The 20,628-nt window shown below is 60.2% G+C and overlaps 1 protein-coding gene across 2 annotated transcripts in view; it reads right to left on the reverse strand.

The window, feature by feature from the left end:
* Nucleotides 1–20,628, reverse strand: part of COL5A1 (collagen type V alpha 1 chain) — a 143,430-nt gene that overhangs the window by 100,813 nt on the left and 21,989 nt on the right. For both annotated transcript variants that reach the window (XM_039255152.1, XM_039255151.1), the window contains exons 2-4: nucleotides 7,248–7,415; nucleotides 2,353–2,566; nucleotides 1,223–1,385 (exon numbers count right to left, since the gene is read on the reverse strand). In XM_039255152.1, coding sequence (XP_039111083.1) covers nucleotides 1,223–1,385; nucleotides 2,353–2,566; nucleotides 7,248–7,415 — 545 coding nt within the window. The remainder of the gene's footprint in view (nucleotides 1–1,222; nucleotides 1,386–2,352; nucleotides 2,567–7,247; nucleotides 7,416–20,628) is intronic.

The raw sequence follows: 20,628 nt of genomic DNA on the forward strand, positions 1-20,628 counted from the left end.
ACCTCCCCGCTGGACGAGCCTGGGATCGGCAGCAGACGGCACCACCATTAGAACGGACATGGAAGGGCAAGCAGGCGCTCTCTCTACCCCTGAGGGCCCCCACGGAGCCCCCGGGTCCCGTCAACACCTGTCGAAGCAGATGCACCAACCCGGCCACCCCACATCAGGGCGAGCACAGGGGTGGCGGGCACAGAGCCGACCTCAGTTGCAGCCAAGTACGTGGGCAGGGAGCTCGCACTGGTGCTCGGGGGGCTCGTGAGGAGATGCTGCCTCATCCTCCTGTCTCTGGGGCCCCACGGACGCACGCGGAGAGCGAGGAACGCCCTCAGAGACCGGCTGGCCGGGCAGGTTCCAAACACACCCCAGCCGCGGAGCCCGGCGGCAGCTGAATCCCCGTCCACAAAAGCCCAAACACATGAGAGCAAGGAGTCCAGCAGAGGGGTCCTGGCTGTCACCTGGCCCAAGCCAAAGGGCCCACCGGTCTCCTGAAGGGCCTTCTAGAACACAGGTCCCAGGGCCCTGACGCAGGCCTGCTGCCCCAGCACCTCGGGAGGCGAAGCCTGAGCATCTGTGCTTCTAAAGGCCCCCGGGTGACACCAGCGCGCTCCCCTGGGGCGTCCGGAAGCCACTGGCCACCGGCTCCGGCGGCAGGACAGTGCGCTGACGCCCTCACGCTGAACCCCAATCTCGGGAGGAGAGAGATGCAGGGTGCGCCGGCTGCTCTGCTCAGCCCCCTTCCCCGTCCCTGAGGTGCTTTCCTGGAAAGCTGGGCTCCAGGCCGCAGGCGGCGCTGCCGAGGGAGGCGTCCAAGGGGTGGCGGCGGGTGCCCTCCCGCAGCTCCCACACGCCACCCGGCGCAGGCCCCCAGCCCGCCCGCCACAGCCGCCCCCTTCCCGGGACGGCCGCAGACGCCCGAAGCAGGGGCGTGCAGGTGTCCGCGGGCCTCGGGCCCCGCTCACCCAAGCCGCGTCCTTCCCGAGCTCGTGCTGGGCCCCCTGGATGTGGGCGGGCGCTCCGGTCCGCACGCGGCCTGTCTGTTCCCACACGCCGCACACGCCCCTAGGGCAGCGGCAGAGGCTTCGGCCCGACGGAAACCTCGGCCACGTGGAGGAGCCAGCCGTCCCGGAGGAGGAGCCAGGCGGCCGTGGCGGCCACGTCCAGGAGCCACGGCTCTCCCACCCCAGGTGGCGGCTGGGGCAGCTGCCCCCGCCCCGCGTCTCACCTCGAACACCTCCTCATCCAGGATCCGGGTGCCGAACACGATGATGCCGTTGACGTCTATTATAGGGTGGTCGCTGCGCTCGAGGGGCTTGCTGGTCTTCTTCTTACAGTCCAGGATCAGGGTGACGTTTTTCTTGTGGATGCTGAGAGCAATCCTGTGCCACCTGCAGACAGACAGACAGACAGGCCAGCGGGTGAGGGGGGCCGACACAGGTGAGCCCGCAGCCAACTACCATGTCCTGCACGGGCGGGCTGGGCCGGGTGGCTCCGAGCCGAGCCTCCGCCCTCAGCCCAGGTTGGGAGCAGCTCCCGGCCACGCAGCGTGGCCCTGGGGATCCACTTGGGCTATGGCAGGAGGCCAGCTGTGTGGACCCGTGAGCTCCCTGGGAAGCCCTGAATGCAGGCTCCGGAACCTTCTGCGGGCTCTCCAGCGGGTCAGGGGCAGGCAGACACAGTGGCACTGCCTTGTGAGAACCCCCGAGGAGCCCCCTCCGCCTGCCCCGCAACTGCAGGCTGCTGGAGAAGACAGCGTTTGCAGGGAAGGGGGGGGACGGGTGGGTTTGTATGAAGTTCTCAGTGAGAGACACAGGAACCACACCCTGAGGGGCCTCAAAGGTCACGCGCTCGGCCTCAGACGTGTTAGCCACAGATGAGCTGATCTTTAAACCATCTGGGTATAGGTGTGCCCCCAACAGAGAATTCTGGAAAGATCTGTCTTTTTTTTTTTTTTTAAATCACGTGCTCCCACGTCTAACATGTCTGTTTCCCTAAGGGTACCCTCCGTACTTTCTGGAAGGAGTCGGGTGTGACCAACAATCTTTCATGTCTCTTCTGAGACTAGGAGCCTGGCATTTGAGATACTTTAGCGCATCTTCCAAAGGGAAGTGGAGGCCAGGGGAGAAGAAAGGGTCCCCCAAAGGCACACAGGACGACCCGCAACCAGGCCCCAGGCCTCCACACTCGAGCCGGTCCGCTCTCTGCCTGGCGCCCGCCTGTGAGCATGTTGGCACTAGCCTGCTTTCTGTAAGGCACGTCCTGCTGTGAGGCCCCGTACCAGCCAGCAGGCTTTAGGCGCCCTGCCCTGCCCCTCCAGCGGGGGCAGGACCACGCTGCCGGGCAGTGCCCACTTACTTGCCATCCGACAGGTTGATGCCCCTGAAGAGGGGATAGTCCTCCGGCCCCGGTTTCCCTGTGTGGTCCTCATAGAGGAAGACAGGAGAGCGGCCCATTTCCAGGCCGATCTGCTGGATGCCCTGCTCATTGTAGATGGAGACCAGGAAGGCCTGGCTGCCCTTCTTGGCTTTCACAGTGGTTAGAATGGAGAAATCCTCGGGAAATGAAGACGCTGTAACAGAAGACAGGGAAAGAAGGCCGTCAGGAAGCCCTCAGCTGCACGCGGCCGTGGCTCTACAAACAAACCAGCTCAGGGGCCTGGCACATCTGCTGCACAGCTGCCCCTTGATCAAACTGTTCCTGCAGCCTTTCCCTATCACATGACCAAGCCTATCCTCTTTGAAGCTCAGTTCAAATGCAAATTTGATTGCTCCGTCCAGCTGTGAGCCTTCAGTGTCATCTCCTAAGTTCCTCAATACATCTGTGTATAAATCCTAACTGGAACCTCCTAGAACGTCAGCTTCCTCGGAGCAGGGGCTGTTCCAGACACATCTTTGTACCCTCCATAGTGCCTAAAGCTGGAGAGTGTGTCTCCTTTGGTGCCTTCAGGAGGAAAGGAGGGGGAGAGAGAGAAGGGGGAAGGAAGACAAGAGGCAGGGACCATACTTTCTGTCATTTCCTGGTTGACACGCAGAACAGAAGAAAGGAAGAAAGAAATCAAAGGACTTCAACCTAAATTTTAAAAAAGAAAGAAAACCCCTGTATGTTAATGGCAAGAAATGCTCTTTACAACAGGATGGAAATGGCACGAGGTGGGTGACGGCCAGGCCCACGCAGGTCACTGAGTGTGTGCAGGCGGCTCTCGCACACGCCCTTCTCCAGCCGTCGGTGGCACAGGCAGCAATTGTGCGGAGGGCCCGGGGCGTGGGGGGAGCATGGCGGGTCCTGACCCGGGGGAGCCTCGCAGCCACGCTCCGCAGAACGGGCCGGAAGGAGCGGCGCCCTGGGAGGTGTGGGCTGACCGGGGGCGAGAGGCGCCGCGCGGGGCTGTGGACGGGGACGTGGAGGGAGGGACTCTGCTATGAGACCCGCGGTTCCCTGGGGACCCTGGGACGGCAGCGAGGTCCGAGGTCAGGCCAGCGGGGCGGAGAGCTGGGCTCAGGGCCCCTTCCAGCCCAGAAGCTATCCGTGAGCGCCCTCTGCTGATGGAGGAGCCACACAGCCGGGCGGCCACCTCTGCTTCTGCTCCCCGGAGCAGGGTGCCATGCTGGGGACGAGGCGACCTCCAGGGCACCAGGCCAAGGGCATGTGAAGACTCCGGGGGGGTGGGGCGGGGAGGAAAACCACCTTTGCAGGAGACAGGGTGCGGAGATCCTGCCGGGGCGAGCCAGCGGCAAGAAGCTGTGGCTGCCTGGACCAGCGACACCGGCCGGCCCCCCAAGGCGGCTCAGGGAGATGGGTGAGGTCGCGAGGCGGAGACGCAAACCCCCAGCTAAGAGGTGCCGACACAGAGATGCCGGAGGCTCCCAGCCCCGGGGTGGGGCGCGTGTGCCAATGAGCCGAGCGCCAAGGTGCGTCTGCCGGCTCAGCCTGGCCCTCCCTCGCCCAGGGCACCGCTCAGGCCCCGCTCCCCAGCGCCGGGCAGCCGCGGAGGGGGGGCACCTGTCTGAGTACAGGCCGGCTTCCCTGAGGGCCCGCCTCAGGCTGTGCTTCCACCCGGACAGGAAGCCTTTGGGAAGAGGGGTGCTGAGGCTGCCACCGTCACCCGGCCGTTGTCCCCACGCTCGTTGTCCCCACGCTGTCCGTCCAGATGTGAGACCTGAGGGGACTCAGCGGCCGGACCGCCACGGAGGAGGGGCATCTTCTGCACCAGCCCCAGGGGAAGGCCCCCTGCAGAGCCAGTGGCGGGACCCTGGGGCCCCACTGGGTCCCGGGGGCTGAACAGGCACCAAGGGACCCGGGTGGTGGCTGACCCGAGGCACCTGGGAGGCCACTGCCCATGTCCAGGGCAGCTGCCCGATTGTGGTGCCTCCTTTTCATCTCGAGGGGCACCTGCCCTGTCCTGACCCAAGAGGACCCGGGCCACACGGCCGTCGTCCCATCCCAGGTACAGAGAACGGGGAGCCAGAGCGCTCCCCTTCCCCACGTGGCACACGGTCTCTCCAGCATGTGGCATGACACGAGCTGGGCACTGGCGAGCCCACGACCCGCGCTGCCCAGGCCGTCGGGGGACGGTGTCCGTGCCCCACTCTTCCTGCTCTGTTTCTCAGTCATAGGTGACAGGTGGCTTCAGCCGGGAGCCCGTGAGAAGCCCAGGGGCAGCCGGGGCAGCCTGATGGGATGCACTGGTCTCCTGCATTCACGGAGGACCGTGACGGTGTCTTCCACGGTGTCCCCGCTGTGAGCAGAGGACTGGGGGCCCGGGGGCCCCAGCGCGCCGCAGTACTGGGCTCTGTCTTACACCGTACAGGCTGCTCCCTGCGCAGGAGGTCCCCACTTGCCATCCCGGGGCCCGCTGACCTCAGGATCCAGACCCCCAGGTCCAAGCGACACAAGAAGACCTCTCACTATCAGGGAGGGGCCTCCATCGGGTGAGCAGGTGCAGACAGCAACCGACTGCCCCGCTGCACCTCTGCAGGGCCCCCCACGGCACCTGGCTCCCCAGAGAAGCCTGCACTGCAGAAGGTTCGTACGAAGCTGCAGAACAAAGGAGTGGGCAAGGCGGGCACCGCGGGCTAACCTGTATCCGGCCTGTGCTGGGGGGAGAATCCCCACAAGGAGCCCCAAAGACCCACTGAGCCTCAGCCACAAGCTTGTGAGGGGCCGCTGCCCCCAGAGGACACAGGCCGCCTACCCTGCACAAGTCTGGGGGTCTTCTCCTCGTGGAAATAAGTCGCCTGGACGTTGACCTCCCTTTGCTCTAAGACACATTCAAAACCGGGCACGTGGCCCCCGGCCCGCACGGCCCGCCCGGTAGACACGGGCTTCTCACCGACGCTGCCCCCACCCCCGACCCGGGAGACGGGCATCACAGCGGAAAGGTCATCAGCGTCCGGCTCGCTCAGAGTTTCCGCGAGAGAAGGGACGGAAGCCGTGTGTTTCCTCACATCCGAGGCCATGGTCACACGACACCGACCTGGGAAAATGTCCTTGGGCAGCTGTGGCTGAGTGGGGTCTGCAGCCGCAGTGACTCCACACTTGGGGGTCTGGAGAAAGGACCCCACAGAAACTCCCGCTCAAATCGGCCCAAGGCCGTCTCTAGCTCTGTTCGGCTCTGCCAGCTAATTGCCACCAGAGGACCCTGTCAGCGCGTTTAAACTCTAAGTGTGTAATCAAGTTACTAATTGGAGAGCTTAGGGAAAACAAGGGCTTAAAAAATATGCCGTCTCACCATTGACTTTGTACTAAATCTCCAATAATTAGTCTCTGTTCTGAGAGCCGTGCAGTTTCTTTGACACAACGTAAGGAGGGTAGGAAGATAGACGGAAAGCAGCCCGAGAGTCTGCCATGCGGGGTCCCTGAGCCAGGTGCTGGGGGTCAGGTGGGCTGCGGGCTAACCCCCAGCCAGGACTCTTCGCTTCCCCAGGGTGGCCTCACACGGGGACAGTGTCGCACACGGTCCTTGCAGCTGCCAGATCCTGGGGAAGCCCCCCACATGGAGCCTTTCTCTGGTCCCAGCCCCCAGGGCACATGGGCCAGGACATAGGCAGCTCCTGGGTGGAGACGAGAGCGAGGGTGATTCTAGGACAGGCTCACCCCAAAGGGGCGGAAGTGCTCCCGGAAGGCTGGGGACGGAGGTGGGCTCCCGGGGTTCCGCAGGGGACCCGGTGCCCCTGGCTGACCTCACCGACCCAAAGTGACCTTGTACAGGGCTGGCCCAGCCTCTCTCGGGGACAGCCTCCGAACGGCCCATGGATTGAAAGCACCTGAGTCAAAGGGGGGGCGGGAGCTGACAGCAGGCCCTGGAAGAATGTGTCCCCCGGACCCAGTGGGGTTGTGGGAGCACAGACTCAGCCATTTGTCAGAAGGCTGCCCAAGGTCGGGGTCACAGCCAGGTTTCCAAAAAATTGATGTGCGGTCTCCTAATAAGTACAGAGCGTCCCCGGAGGTGAGCACACCTGCCGGGCGCCCCTGCCCCTGTGGGATCTGAGGCACAAAGAACTCGTTTAAGGCAGGGGGAGAGCTTATCAGTCGCCAGCTGTCTGCCCCTGGCAGATAAGCTCAGGGGTTACTCACTCTGGGGCCTGGGGCGGGGGTGTCACACAGCATCCCCAGCCAGGCGACGGGGGACAACATGGATGCCACATCTCAGCAGCCAACGTCACTCCCCATGCCAGGCACGTCATTAAAAGCAGAGACCTGGCGCTTGGCAATTGCTTCTCATTAAAAGCCTGCGCCCTCTGGCCGGGAGCCGCGGTGCCGGGCTCGTGTGTCTCTCAATGTCACTGCCCCCAATTAAGCTGCTGTGCAAGTGCTTCCTTTCCCATGACCCTGGGCCTCTCTTAACCTCCTCACCGGAGCAGCACCGTCACCGTGGAGCATGTGGGGTCCTGGCAGCCTGTCTACAGCTGGGGATACACCTGCTTGGAGAGTGAGGGGGCAGATGAGGCCTCACACACCCCCTCCCGGCTTCGGAGGTGGAGGCTGACAGCGGCTAGGTGTTTTCACTATAATGAGACCCAACTGGCCTTCTGGGAAGAGCTTCCTGGAGAATCAAGTGTTTCTCCCACCAAACGGGGTTCCAGCCCTGCGCCCTGGCCAGAGCGGGGAGGGGGAGCCACTGCCTCCACCAGAACACACCTGCCCACCCACCACCCTCCACGCTCCACCCAGGACATGAGCCCAGGTGCCCTCCCAGCGAGGACACGCCCCCAGGTGCCCTCCCAGCTGGGACACGCACGCACATCTCTTACCAGGATACAGCTGCTTGGTGGGTGCACTGAGCTGGGCGTCTTTCGTGACTCTGTAAGCGACATCTGGGCCTTTGGAAGATCTCCGCGTGGCACAGAAACCTGTTGTCTTTGTTATTCCATCAGGCAAGTTGTGAAAATCTAGAACCTTAAGGAGATCTGCTGGCTGAGCTGAAATGGCAAAGGAAGGGAGGTGTGGGGTTAGACAGGTGGGGAGGGAGCAGCACGGGGCACGCCCACCTTCCCAGGGGCGCGAAGGGGTTGGAGAATTGGGGAGGGGGGGGCAGCTGCTTTGGGAACTGCATGCGTCCGGCCCTCAGCCTCGCTCCCGCCCCGCGCCCTCGTCCCCTGGCAGGCGCTGCCCCACGCCAGCTGTCAGCCCCGCGGTGGGACCGCCCCACACGCAAGCTGGGAGGCAGGTGGGCCCCGCTGCTGCAGGGGGCCTTACGGGACAGACAGTGACAGCGTGTGGACTCTGCTGTCCGGCTCCGGCGCCTGCACGTCCCGCGTGACCAGGGCGAGAACGAGGGTGCGCCGCGGGCACGTGTCACCCCCCGCCTTCACCCGAGTAACCTGTGGTTCTCCCATAACTGTTTACAGCAAAGATGGCATTCCATCTGTCCCAGTAGACCCACGTCGGCAGGACAGAGCAGAACCAAGGACAAGGGAGAACAGGTCCCCGCCTCCCTTCCAGAAAGTTCCTGACCCTTCCGGGAGCTCCTCCGAGAAGGGCAGCAGTGCCCGAGGGCCACCCGACCCGAGCATGGCCTCCCTGTGCCCTGGCTCCCTCCTTCGCACGGGGAAGGGTGGGACCTCCCGGCTGTGAGGACCACAGGCCCGTCCACACACCTGCCCCAGACAAAGGCGGCTCCCTGTGCAAAGCTCAGCTCACGTTACTACAAACAAGATGCCCTGGGAGTCCCGGTGGAGAAAATAAGCTCCAGCGTAGAGTCAGAAGGAAAACCTTCAATCCGCTTACTGCATACAGCCCACGGACAAGACCCTGGGGACAGCAGAGTGACCGCCCTCTGGGGACTCAGCTGCCTGGATGGTGACACAAAAGGAGATCTTAGCTCAACCCCACCCCCACCTCCAGGATCCTGGGGGTGTCCTTGATCGTGTAAAAATCCCTCTGGAAACCTCCTTTGTCTCCACCCCCCAAGATACAAGGTAGCGATCGCACTCCGCGCATGTGGCCTGTGAAACACACCTGAAGGGCCCCTGACTGAGGGTTTGCTGAACAGTAACTAACATGTGACCTTTTCCCAACAATAGTGACGCCCTCGGGGCCCTGGAAACCTTGCTCCCAAATTCCCCCGGAGGCTGGTGCTGTCCCTCCCCCCTCCCAGCTGGACGGCGTATAATCAGTCACTTCTCACGACCCTGGGGCCGCTCTCTCTGCCCACGGGTCCTGTCCCCGTGCTTTAATAAAACAGCCGTTTTGCAGCCAACATATCCCAAGAATACTTTCTTGGCCATCAACTCTGAACCCCATTTTCCACATCACAGCTGGCAATGCCCTGGGGTTAGGGGAGACCAGCACCAGCACCTGCCTGTGGGGGTGGGGATGGGCGTGGGAGGCCCCGCCCCTGCCTCCAGGCCAATCAGGGCACAGCACAAGCCCGTCCCAGATGCCTGGTGCCATAGTGGACCAGAGGCTGCCCCAGGCCAACAAACTCCATCCTGGGCCTCTTCCTTTGGGAAGGGGGGAATCCTCTCCTCCCGGCCGGCCCCACATGGCGGGGCCCATGAATCAGGGGCTGCAGGCAGCCCTCTCCCAGGATGGAGGGGAGGGCCGGCAAACGCAGAGACAGACTCCTGCCATGCTGCTTTTGCTCCTGGATCAAGCTGTGCCTGAAGAAGGTCCATCTACATGAGCCAATACATCTGTCCGTATGTTCCCAACAACTTGGATTAGACCCTGACACCTGCTGCTGACATCTCAGTCCCCACTGCCCGGGGCAACAGCGGGGCTCAGGCAGGCTGGCCCTGGATCGTGGGCCCTCCGTAACTACTCAGTTCACCGGCTCACCAGCCTTCCTCCACAGAGGGCTTCCCACATGCCCGAGGCTCCCTCAAGAGGAATGTCCTGCTCTCCTAACAAGGGTGGAGGATTTGGAGGTGAGGGAGGCCCCCCAGCATCGGTTCCCGCTTCCCCAGGCCCAGGAATCCCGCAGCCGGCTGCCTCGCTGGGAGCTCAGCATAACCCTCCGGGCGCGTGGCTGCTTGTCCCCCGAGGCCCTGCCAGAGGCCCTGTGCCCGAGAGGGAGGGCCTGGAGGGGGCGTGCCCAGGGCAGTGACAGGTGCAGAGGGCGTCCCGTGGGCCCCCTCCCCTCATGGTGACGGCTTGGGATGGCGGGGGCAGCACCGGGGCCAGGATCCCAGGACCCCAGGGCCTCTAGGAAAAGCAGCTACTTTCCTCCAGCACGAAGCGTGCCCCCACCCACTCTTCCCTTCGAGGCACCATGTCACCCAGATTCCAGACTTCCGCCCCCAGCGGCCATTTGCCCAACTCAGATTTGCCTCAGACCTCTGTCACTGTCACCGAGGAAACGTGGGGAGGGGTGGAGGAAGGGACAGCACGGGGACCCCGGACACTCTCGGTCCAGACTGACCTCTGCTTGTGGACAGAACCAATGCCTCTTGAGGACCCTGTGACTTTCCCGGGTGGCTCTTGGCTCCTGCCAGGACCCAGCCCCCACGCAGGGCGGTCACCCCCTCGCATGGTGGCGGCGGCCCCTCCGAAGCCCCATCCTAGGGGCTCCCCCATAGCCCTCGCTGGACACCCGTCCACTTGACATCGGGCGCAGGTGCCGGCAGAGCCCAGACTGGGCTCAGGCCGCGGGCAGAGACGCCGGGGCCGGCCGTGCACCTGCCACGGTGAGCAGTACGCAGTCCCAGCCAGCGCGGGCGGTGGCCGGGGGAGGGACGAGGTCCCGGCTGGGCTTTCAGGGCCCCCTCCCAACAGCTAGCGATGCTCTTCCCAGATGGGCGGCCTGCAAACCTGTTTTCTCGATTCCTGCTGGGAGGGAGCTGGCTTCCAGAAGCCTCCGGGACATGTTTATAGACCTCTGCTAAACAAGTTGAAAAGGCCACCAGACCATCCAGGCCCCACGCCACCCCTCCCACCGGCCAGGGCCTCCCTGTGCCAGAGCTAAAAAAAAATTCTTTTAAGTCTTCTAACAGGTGTGGGAAGGCCTGGGAGACCTCGGGCAGGACAGGACTCTCGTGGACTCTCCTTCCCGTCGACACAGGAGCCTCCCCTCCGAGAGGCACTTTCTCAAGAAACCAAGGTCCTTGGCACCTCTATGAGGGTGAGGATGCTGCCAGGAAACAGCGCCCACTCCGGGGATGGGTGCCCGTGGGTTTGAGCCCCCAGAGCCCCCCAGGGAGAAGGTCCAGAGGCCACCACCTCGCTGAGGCCGGGGAGAGGACTTCTGCCAGTGAAGGCTGCCCCCCGCACGTTCCCTGGATGATCAGCGAGCCCTTCCCACCCCTCCCTCCTCAACGGTCCGGCGGGCCTCACCCCTGCGCATCTCGGCACTTGGTGGAGACACAGAGGGAACTGGCTGTTCTGCATACCCGCCCAGGCCACGGTGGTGAGACCACACCACCCTCGGGCCACCGTGCGCTGGGAGCAGCGGGCGCCAACGGCCCACTCAGGTTCTGCGGAGCCCAGGGCGCTGAAAACCGCATGTGGCGGACTCCTGGGCAGTAAGGCGCAGCGGGCAAACAAGGGCCTAGCACCCGGGGGATGAGCCGGAGGCCCCATGTGCCCAAAAGGCAGCACTCAGCCCCTGGAAAGAAACGCAAGACCGAGTGACCTATCGATGAGCCGGTGCGGAAACCAATGGCCCAGGTCAGAACATGGAGGCGCCAAGGACACGTCCCACAATTGGCCGGCCAACTAGTCAGCTGGTACAGCCACCAACCACACAGGGACGACCTCTGCACTTTCCACGGTTGCTCGGAAAGCCAACTGCCCAGCACCCCTGGGGACCCAGAACCAGATACTCCACGCCACCGGGGGCTCCTCCCCCGCCCCACTGCACACCGCAGGGCACGAGACGCCAAGCTGGCCAGCCTCGGGGAGGGCACACGACCACCAGGGAGCACTTGCCAGTGCCGCCCATCCACCCGCCAGATCTCCAGGCCCCGGTCCCTTCCCAGGTAACAGGCTTCTGCCAGACCGCGGGCACTGGGCGGGACACACGGGGGCATCACAAGAGCTTTACCTCATCGAACGGTGACATCAGCGCTGTCCCCCCACAGTGACGGCCCCTGGGCTCAGGGATCTCTGAGGATGTGTGCCGATCCGGGCTGCTCTGTCTGCGTCCTGTGCTTACCTGCACAGCCCCTGTCTGCCCACGTGTCGTCACTGGTGGCCCTCCTGTGGCACACGCACGGGGCACTGAAGACCCCAGCCTCCAGACAGTGCTGCTGAACCCTCACCCCCTGGCGGGGCCCACATGGCCCTTCCTGTAGGGACTCCATCCACGTGCCGGGACCTCCCCCCCGCCCACCCGGCCCCAGAAGGCCATGGCTCACCCCCGAAGGCCACAGCCCAGCATTTCTGGCACCAAGCCCTCTCGACAGACACCAGGGCCAAATCCCGCCAGGTGTCTGCGGGCTGCGAGGAGAACTCAACGGGATGAGCCAGTGATGGGCGCTGTGCATGCTTCAGAGTCAACATCGTCATCGCCAGAAAAAGACCTAAGAGCTCTCTAAATAACCACCAACATTTACATCTTCAAAATGCTCAGAACTGCCTCAAGTTTCGAACTAGAAGGAATCACAAATAACCTGGGGGCCGGCGCCCTGGATTCTGACGACGAGGACATGTGGGGGGGGGTGACCATCCCAAGTGGCCCCGGCAGTCTGGTACCCAGCCATCCGCAGCTTCTGATCCTGGCCAGGCCCAAACCTGCTTCCACTCGGCACAGGCAGGGGACATGCAGAGCTCACGGCGTGGCCCCTAAATCATGGCGCACCCGCCCCCTGCGTGCGGTACCCTCGCTGCTCTCAGAGATGCGCCCTTCTGCAAGTGTAGGTACCCAGCCCGTGTCGCGTCTGTCTGCTTTCCTGGGCTGCAAATCCCAGGAGGAGCCCCGTACCCCTGGTGCCCAGCAGACACGGCCACCCAGGGCTGCACCTGCCCAGTGTCCACAGAGCACCGCACGGTCACCTGGGGAAGAACACCTGCCCTTGCTCTGTCCTTACTACTTCCCTCCTACGCTTCCGGGAAACAAGAAGGACGAGGGACCCCAGTGGGGGAGGCAGAGCCCCCCACAACCCGGCTCAGGGCTAAGGCCCCTCCCCCCAGCTCTCCGTGGCCCCATCAGGAGGGTCAGCCCAGCAGGCTGAAATACAAACAGGCCTTCGGCGGCTCCGACAGAAATTCCTCTTCAGTGACCAAACCATGAGAACAAAGCAAACAGGCAGGGGTGGAGAATGTGCTCCAAGTCCGTCCCCTCCCGCACCCGGGGCTGTCACCTGGCAGAGACCTGGAGCCTGCGTCATCTCGGGGCAGGCCAGGCTCACTGCCACAGGGGGAGATGGGCTCCCTGTGCCTGAAACCACCCGATGTCCTTCGGTGGCTCCCATCGAGGAGAGAGAAACTAACTCCTCCGTGGACATCAGGGCCCGGTCCCGCCCAGGAGGCCCTGGCTCTCACCGGCCACCACTCACCGCCGCTGCAGTGCACGGACCACTCCATCAGGGTCCCTGAGAAGAGAGGCCTGGAGTTGTGCAGTGCATAGCATGACAGCATGTGCAGTGCACTGCTCAAGCCCCTGGGGACCCGCCACGTGGCCCTAACATCCCTGGGCCCCAACTCAGGCAGTTTTATGGGGACCCTGGCTCTGCCCACCCTGCCCTGTGGGGAGCAGAGGGTCCCGTGCAGGAATGGAAGTGAGGGTGCACCTGGCAGGGGCTTGCTGTCTCCATCCCTCCCCCCCAACAGGCTCCACCTCCCCTACAACATCCCTGACCACCTGCCAGTCTGTCTTCCGTGGAGGTGAGCCCGGCAAGGAGCCCGTGATGCTCAGTGACACTGTTTGTCAGCTGTTTCAGGCCCCTTTTTCAGTTTCTAAGCAAGAGCTCAGGGCGCGGACATGGCCTTAGCTTTGTGGCGCATGACATGCGACTTCGTGGTGTGTGACATGTGACTTTGTGGTGACATGCGACTCGTGGCGTGTGACATGCGACTTCGTGGCGTGTGACTGTGCAGCATCTGTCTCCTTGGCCAGATAGCCAGGACCACCTCCTGCCGCCTCCCCAGGGGCCTCGGGATTAGGGTTCGGTGAATGTGGCTCGGGTCCCAGCCACTCCCCCCCACAAGCCCCATGGCCCTGGGGAAAGTGGGTTCCATCCGGGAGCCTCCCGTCACCATCTGCGAAAGGGAAGGGACACTGCAAGGGCTGGCCAGCACTGGGACGGAGGCGGGCGTGGGTCTCGGGCATGGCCTGAGATTGGACTGCTGGGCGATACGGGGCACCTGTCCTGTGCCCCCCACAGCTGCCCCCACAGCGTGCGGGGAGGAGGGCAGGGAGCACAGGTACAGGACATGCTCCCTGAGAGTGCTCCTTCCATGAGCAAACACGAGGGCCCAGAGATGGGGAGCGGGACGGCCCCATCCTGCCCCTCACTCTGACTTCATGGTAGCAGGTTAAGGGTGAAGGGTAGTCGTGGTGAGGGCGGGGGGCGCAGGATGAGCTAAGAACTCATGAGAACTGATTGTTGGGAGGCACTCCAGACGGCAGAGAGCAGAAGGGACCTGGAGTCAGCACAGGGCCAGTCAGAGGGCCAGGGCCACCGTGCGGGCGCCTCCCAGCCTGGCCTCGCTCAGGCAGCCTGCACAAACGGCCCAGTCCTCGCTCCTAAGCAGGACGCCCTCAGCCCACCCGCCCCACCTGCCCCGCTGGTGGGAAGGTGATCTCTCTTATCACTGCTCCGTCCTCTCGGAGCCTGGAAGCCCCCCGGCTGCAACTCAGCCTTGGGAAAAGCGGACATTTCAGGGTCTGTCTAGTTATAACCACACCGGCACCGGCTCCTTCACGGGGGCCTGGCCGGTCCTCTCCTTACAGCAGATGCCTGTGGCACTCTGTCCACGCAGCACGTGTGGCCCTGGAAGGGCGTGAGTCCTGTCGGATCGCTCGGGCAGTCACTGCAGGCTGTCCAGCTGCCCAGCCATGCTCAGGACGTGGGGATTCCATGAGGGGGTGACGCAGCCAGGATGCAAACAGGTTCTAGAAGGCCACGGACAACAGCAGGTGGAGAGGCAGGCACCGCCTCACTGAGCTGGGGCCAGCTCATGCCCCTTCCTCAAAGGGCCTCCTGACAGAGCACACACTGAGGCTACAAGCAGGGGCAGTGGTCATGGTCGGGGAGGGGGGCAGCTGAGGCCCTGGGCACCCACTGTGCACCCACAAGACGTCCTACTTAGGAACACAGTGTTACTAAGGAGGGCACAGCCGGGAGGTGGTTCCCGGTTGGCCCCAGGGGGGTGGGCCTGGTCTGAACCTTGCTCCCCAGGCCATGATCCCCATCTCCCACCTGTCACTGCGGTGGCCCGAGGGTCCAGACACCCGCCCCTCTGGCCAGGTGCCTCTCGGGGCCCAAACACGTATGTGCCATCGCTTAGGCCAAGGGCACCCACACATGGTCCAGCCTGGTGGCCCTCCCGGCCAGAAGGTAACCCTTGACACACACACACGGACACACACTCACAATCTCACACACTCTTACACACTCACACCCTCTCACACTCACACACACATACACCCCTGGGAAGCAGTCCAGCTGCCTGTCAGGACTCCCTCCGGGGCCAGCTGGCAGCTCAGAACACATGGGAAGGAGCCCTGCAGGGGGGTGGACCGGAGGCGGACGTCCCACAGAGGCTGGCAGTAGCCCCGAGGGCGAGCCCGGAGCCACACGAGGAGGCCACACGGACACACGGAGGGACAGGAGTCTTCCCGCTGGCCTGAGCATGGGCAGGGGTGCCGCCTCCTCTCCGTCATCCCTGCCCTCCGTCTGTGCATCTCTCCTGCCGTCCCACAAAGGGCCGGGAACAGCACGGAGCTGGACGCAGACCCCCGGCCCACGGCAGGATGACGCCAGGCATGGGGCAGGGGGCGGCTGGGCCCTGGCCGGATGCGCTGCCAGCAGGAGCCAGTCCAGGAGTGGGCATAGGGGGTGCACCAGATGATTAATCCTCGTTTCCTCGGAGGTGATTATCCCCAAGTTCAGGAGAGAAGGGTTGGGGATGGCACAGGTCGCCAGATCCCAGCGCCGGGCCGGCCGTGTTCGCAGCGGAGGGCTCTGCTCGGCCCCACCTGCTTCCAGGAGGCCCAGAAGGCAGGCTGGCTGCCACGGGGCCAGCTGGGGTCATACTGGCAGGGGGCCCTCTGTGGCTATGGCCACGCCCAGGCCCCGCACCCGGCGCACAGTGATCAGGGCACCGAGCTGAGCAGGGAGGGTGGCCACGGGATGGACCGGACCCACCCACGGCTTGTGATGGGCGAGCATGTCCCCGATCACTGGGACGGGACCCGGGGGCTGCGGGGACCCCATTCACTCAGAGGCACCCCCTCTGAGGCCTGTTGAGCACACGTGGGGCGCCTGCACCATCCCTGAACTAGCCCTCCCGACATTCCGGAATCCGCGGGCAAAGCCTGGGCTGCACTGGCCTGAGCATTTACGGCCCGCTCCCCGACACACACCTGGGGGTGCACAGGCTTCCTGCGCATGTGCGGGGGTGGGGGACGGAGTCTACAGGACCCGGAACTAAGTAGACGGACATGGGCATGGAAGCAGGCACTAGCCTGCTCCAACACCAATGGCGGCTCCATCACCCTGAGCCTCAGTTTCCCTGCTAGAAAGGGGCTATAACAACAGGACCTGCCTATCCCGGGGAGCCAGGAACGGTTGCTGAAATCGGCAAGATCAACGACACAGGATTCAGGCTCCTTCCCTCCCTCAAGAGTTGCTGTGACAAGTCAAAGCAGTGTCAGGAAGAGTCCCCTCCACTTAAGGAAGCCCCAGGGAAGCAAGGCCCCGCCATGAACCGTGGCGCCCAGCACCACTTGCAGCCCGCACACGCCATGCCCCCCCACACTGGCTGGGCAGGAGGTGCCCCAAGGGACCTGCTGTCTTCTGGACTGAGACCCCTGTCATCACAGCGGGAGGAGAGGTCTTGCCCCAGAGCGGCTGCACTGCCCACTGAACAAAACCAACCAATGTACGAGTGAAGGAGATGTGCGTTCTGCGGATCCATGATAGATCCAGAAAGAGAGGGAACCCCTCAGTGGGGGCAGTTTTTCAGCATCAACAACTAGGACGCCCACGCATGGTGACCTGCCACAGACCCTCCCCACCCCCCCCACCCCGGGCTGAGTTCTGCAGGGAGCTCGCAGAGGTGGAGGCGTTTCTAACAGCCAGGAATGGGAACCAGGTAAGTGCCCCCAGTCGGGCTGTTACATGCACTGCATGGTGAAATCCTCTGCAGAGGATGGACAGGAAGGGGTTGGTCTAGCCAGCATGACCCGGGAAGACCCCCGACACATGTCACTAAGTGAAAAGAGCAAATCACAGAAACAGTCACAGAGCGCCACCCCTCTCCTGTTACAATGAATAAAAGCCGTCTTCGTAATCGGAAACTACATCATGTAAATGCACACGCAGAAAGGCCCGGAACGATACTGGCCAGATAGTGAGGGGCTTCCGCCTGGGCAGGAAGCTGAGCAAAGGTAGAGGGTGAAGGGGCACGTCACTCATCTCTCTCTACGCCTTCCCTTCTGGAACATGCTCGAAGTACACAGCCACATAAAACCGGTATGACTTTATTAACAACCCCAACAAAATACCAAAACACGTTTGTTAAGTGTGGCAGTTTTAAAATGGCCACAGATTCTTTAACACGAGTACCCGTTAAGAGGTGGGGTCTATGTCCCCTCCCTTGAATCAAGGTGGGTTCTGGGACCACGTGACGAGGAGAAGATGGTGGAGGTGCTGGGTACCAGCTTACGGGTCTGGGCTTTGAGCAGCTTGCAACACTCATCCTGAGCACTAGACTCCATGCTGTGAGGAAGCCCAAGCGGCCCCCAAACAACACCCAGGGCCGCCCCCCAGCCGTGTGGGAACCACCCAGGGAACGGCTCCTGCAGCTCCAATAAAGCAGCTCCACCGGACGCCAGCAGCAGTGGCAGACGCGTGGCCCTGCTGGCCGGTCCCGCCCACACGCTCCCAAGCCCACTAGGACCCCTAAAGCGAAGACTGCTATCTTGAGCTGAGCTAATACTAAGTTCTGGAGTGATTTTAAGGTAGCGAAGGATAATCACCGCAAGCGAGCGACAAAGAGGGGGAATTTGTTAACAGCAATACTCGTGATAGATGTATGTGAAACTTGCAGCTAAAAAGTAGGGAAACAAATAAATTATGCTTGATGTCACTTAGGGGTTCAATAAACCCGAGTTAGAGCAAGACTCTGGTTTCCCACCAAACTGGCAAAATATTTTTTTTTTTGGTAACGTACCAAAGTTTGGCAAGGATGCAAATTCTCATTCAGTACAGATGCGAGCCTAAACCGAAACTTTCTAGGACATAGCATGATGCTCGGCGCTGAAATTGCTCGAAGCATTCACTCCCTCCACCCAGTGGGAACTACCCTCCACCACCGAGTAATGAAGAAGCATAAATACTTAAAGACACTTGCGTGAAATCAGGCACAAAACCAACAACATTGAAAGAAAGTGAATGTTGCAATTGGGGTGGGGGTGGGGGGGGTCAAAAATATTACTGTACATCTGAATAACGCACTATCATATACTCATGAGTTTTGTTAGATTAATGTCAGCTAATGTTACTAACATTTGATTAAGGGACATTTATTTGATTAAGGGACATTTAATTGTACGGGGAAAAGCCCCCGGGTTTTGTTGTTTATTTGAAGTGAGGGTTTGGAGGTATAATTTGCACATAGTAAAATTCACTCTTCTTAAGTGTACGGCCCCAGGGGTCTGACTAATGCGCGGTCCTGTAACCACCCACCGTCACGATACAGAATATTGTCATCACCTCAAACGGTCTCCCGTGTCCCTCTTCCCACGCCCCTGCCCCTTGCAACCACGAATCTTTTCTCTATAGTTTTGCCTTTCCTCAAATGCCACGCGAATTGAATCGGGTCACATACAGTCTTTAGTGTCTGCATCTTCCACTTCACCTAACGCTCTGTACCCGCACTGTTTCCCGTGCCCGCTGGCTACCACCATGCGGGATTCCACCGCACGGGCGAACCACCGTTTGCTCAGCCGTCTCCCTGCTGATGGACACTTGGGTTGTTCCCAGTTTGGGGGGTAATGAAACAGCATGTGAGCATCCACACATGTCTTTCCACAGACGTATGTGCTCATGTCTCTTGGGTAAACACGTTCCAGTGGAATTGCTGGGTCCTCTGGTAAGTATGAAGGGCGTTAGAAAACCTGCCAAACTGTCTTCCCAAGTGGGGTCCCCCATTCCCCTGGCTTGTATTCCCTCTGATCCCGTACAGCAGGTTCCCCACATCCTCACCGATGCTTACGTGTGCCCCGGGACCTGCTTGTGGTTCTAATTTGTAGTTCCCTGAGACCACAGCTGTGAAGCATCCTTCCATTTGCAAACAGGCCGTTCACACATCTTTCCTGATGAAGAGTCTGCTCCCGCCTTCTGCCCGTTTCAAATGGGGCCATCCCCCTTCCCACTGTTGAGCTACAACGTCCCCTTCTCTCTTCTAGAGGTAAGTGTGTTTTTCTGCAGGCATTTTGTTCCAATCTGTGGCCTTACCTTCCCATTTTCCTAACAGGTTCTTTTGAAGCTTTAATCTGATCAAGTCCATCCTGTTGATTTTTTTGTAGTTCACACTTTGTGCATATTTTGAGAAATTTTTGCCTAATTCAAGATATTTAAAAAAGGGGTTTCTTTCTTGTTTATTTTTATAGTTTTAAATCTTACATGATGTCTATGACCTGTCCTAATTTTTACATATGATTTGAAGTAAGAGTCCAGGTTTGTTTATTTGCAAACAGATGTCTAGGGGTCCCAACACCATTTGTTGATAAAGACTACCCTCCTGCCACTGAAGTATCTTAGCACCGTTGTCAAAAATCAACTGATCATATATGAGTGAGATGATTTATAGACTCTCTTGGGTTCCCTTGGTCTATACGTCTGTCTTTACATCAAACCAGATGCTTCAATCGTGGTAGCTTTAGAGTAAGTCCTAAAGTCATATAGAAGGAGTCCTCTAAATTCTCTTTCAACAGTCTTTTCATTATTTCAGGTCCTTGCCTTCCACATAAAATTCAGGATCATGTTATCAATGCCTGTTTTTTAAAATATCTGCTATGATTTGAATTGACATTGTACTGAATCTGCAGATGAGTTTTGGGTGAAAATGCTACCTTCACAATACTAAAGCCTCTTGTCCGTGAGCATGGTATACCTCTCCAATTCTTTAGACCTCCTTTCAGACCTCTAAGCAATGTTTTACGCTTTTCAGTCCACAACTATTTTGTCAAATAGATCTCTAAATACTTCATATTTTTGATGCTACTGCAATGGCCACTTAAATTTCTATTGTCCACCTCTACTCTCTAGACATACAAGTGACTTTTCGTATTGACTTTGACTGCTGTGACCATGTCAAACTTACTTATTACTTCTAGAAGATTTTTTGTAAAGTCCTTAGAATTTCTGACGTCGATAATCATGTGGTCTGAAAATAAGACAATTTCACGTCTTCCTTTCCAATTCACATGCCTCGCATTCCCTTTTCTTGCCTCATTCCACTGCCTAGGATCGCCATACAACATTGACCAGGCATGGTGGGAGCAGATGGCCTTGCCTTGTCCCTGATCCCAGGGGAGAAAGAACTCAGCATGTAGGTTTTACATCGATGTCCTTCATCAGATTGAGGGATTCCCTTTTTCTCCTCATTTACTGAGATTCACTCATCTTTTAGAACTACTGCAAAGTGGCCTGTAATCCCAATTTTGTAAATGCAGGCCTGGAACAAATACTGGAAAATAAACACATCAAAATGTCCAACTGGTAATTTATTTGGCTTCACTGAATAGAAACCACCATCAGGATACGGTTTAAACAAGGAAGGGATTAAGGTTCATTTTTATTTTCTTCTTCATACGGCTTAGTAGCTTTTAGTGTTTCTATGATGGGTGTGTATTGCTTTTATAACAAATCAATGGAATAATAAATGCCAACTAATGTCCAACAGGAAATGGCATTATGATTAAGTAACTGTCCTCTCTCCATGTCCACCTAAAAGTAAACCCTCAGGACAGTCACAGACCTTTTCACCTTTGCCTTCATGGTGGACACTTTTTTTTTTTTT

This window comes from Hyaena hyaena, unplaced genomic scaffold (assembly GCF_003009895.1).
Source record: "Hyaena hyaena isolate Hyena2069 unplaced genomic scaffold, ASM300989v1 scaffold_511, whole genome shotgun sequence".
Taxonomy (NCBI): domain Eukaryota; kingdom Metazoa; phylum Chordata; class Mammalia; order Carnivora; family Hyaenidae; genus Hyaena; species Hyaena hyaena.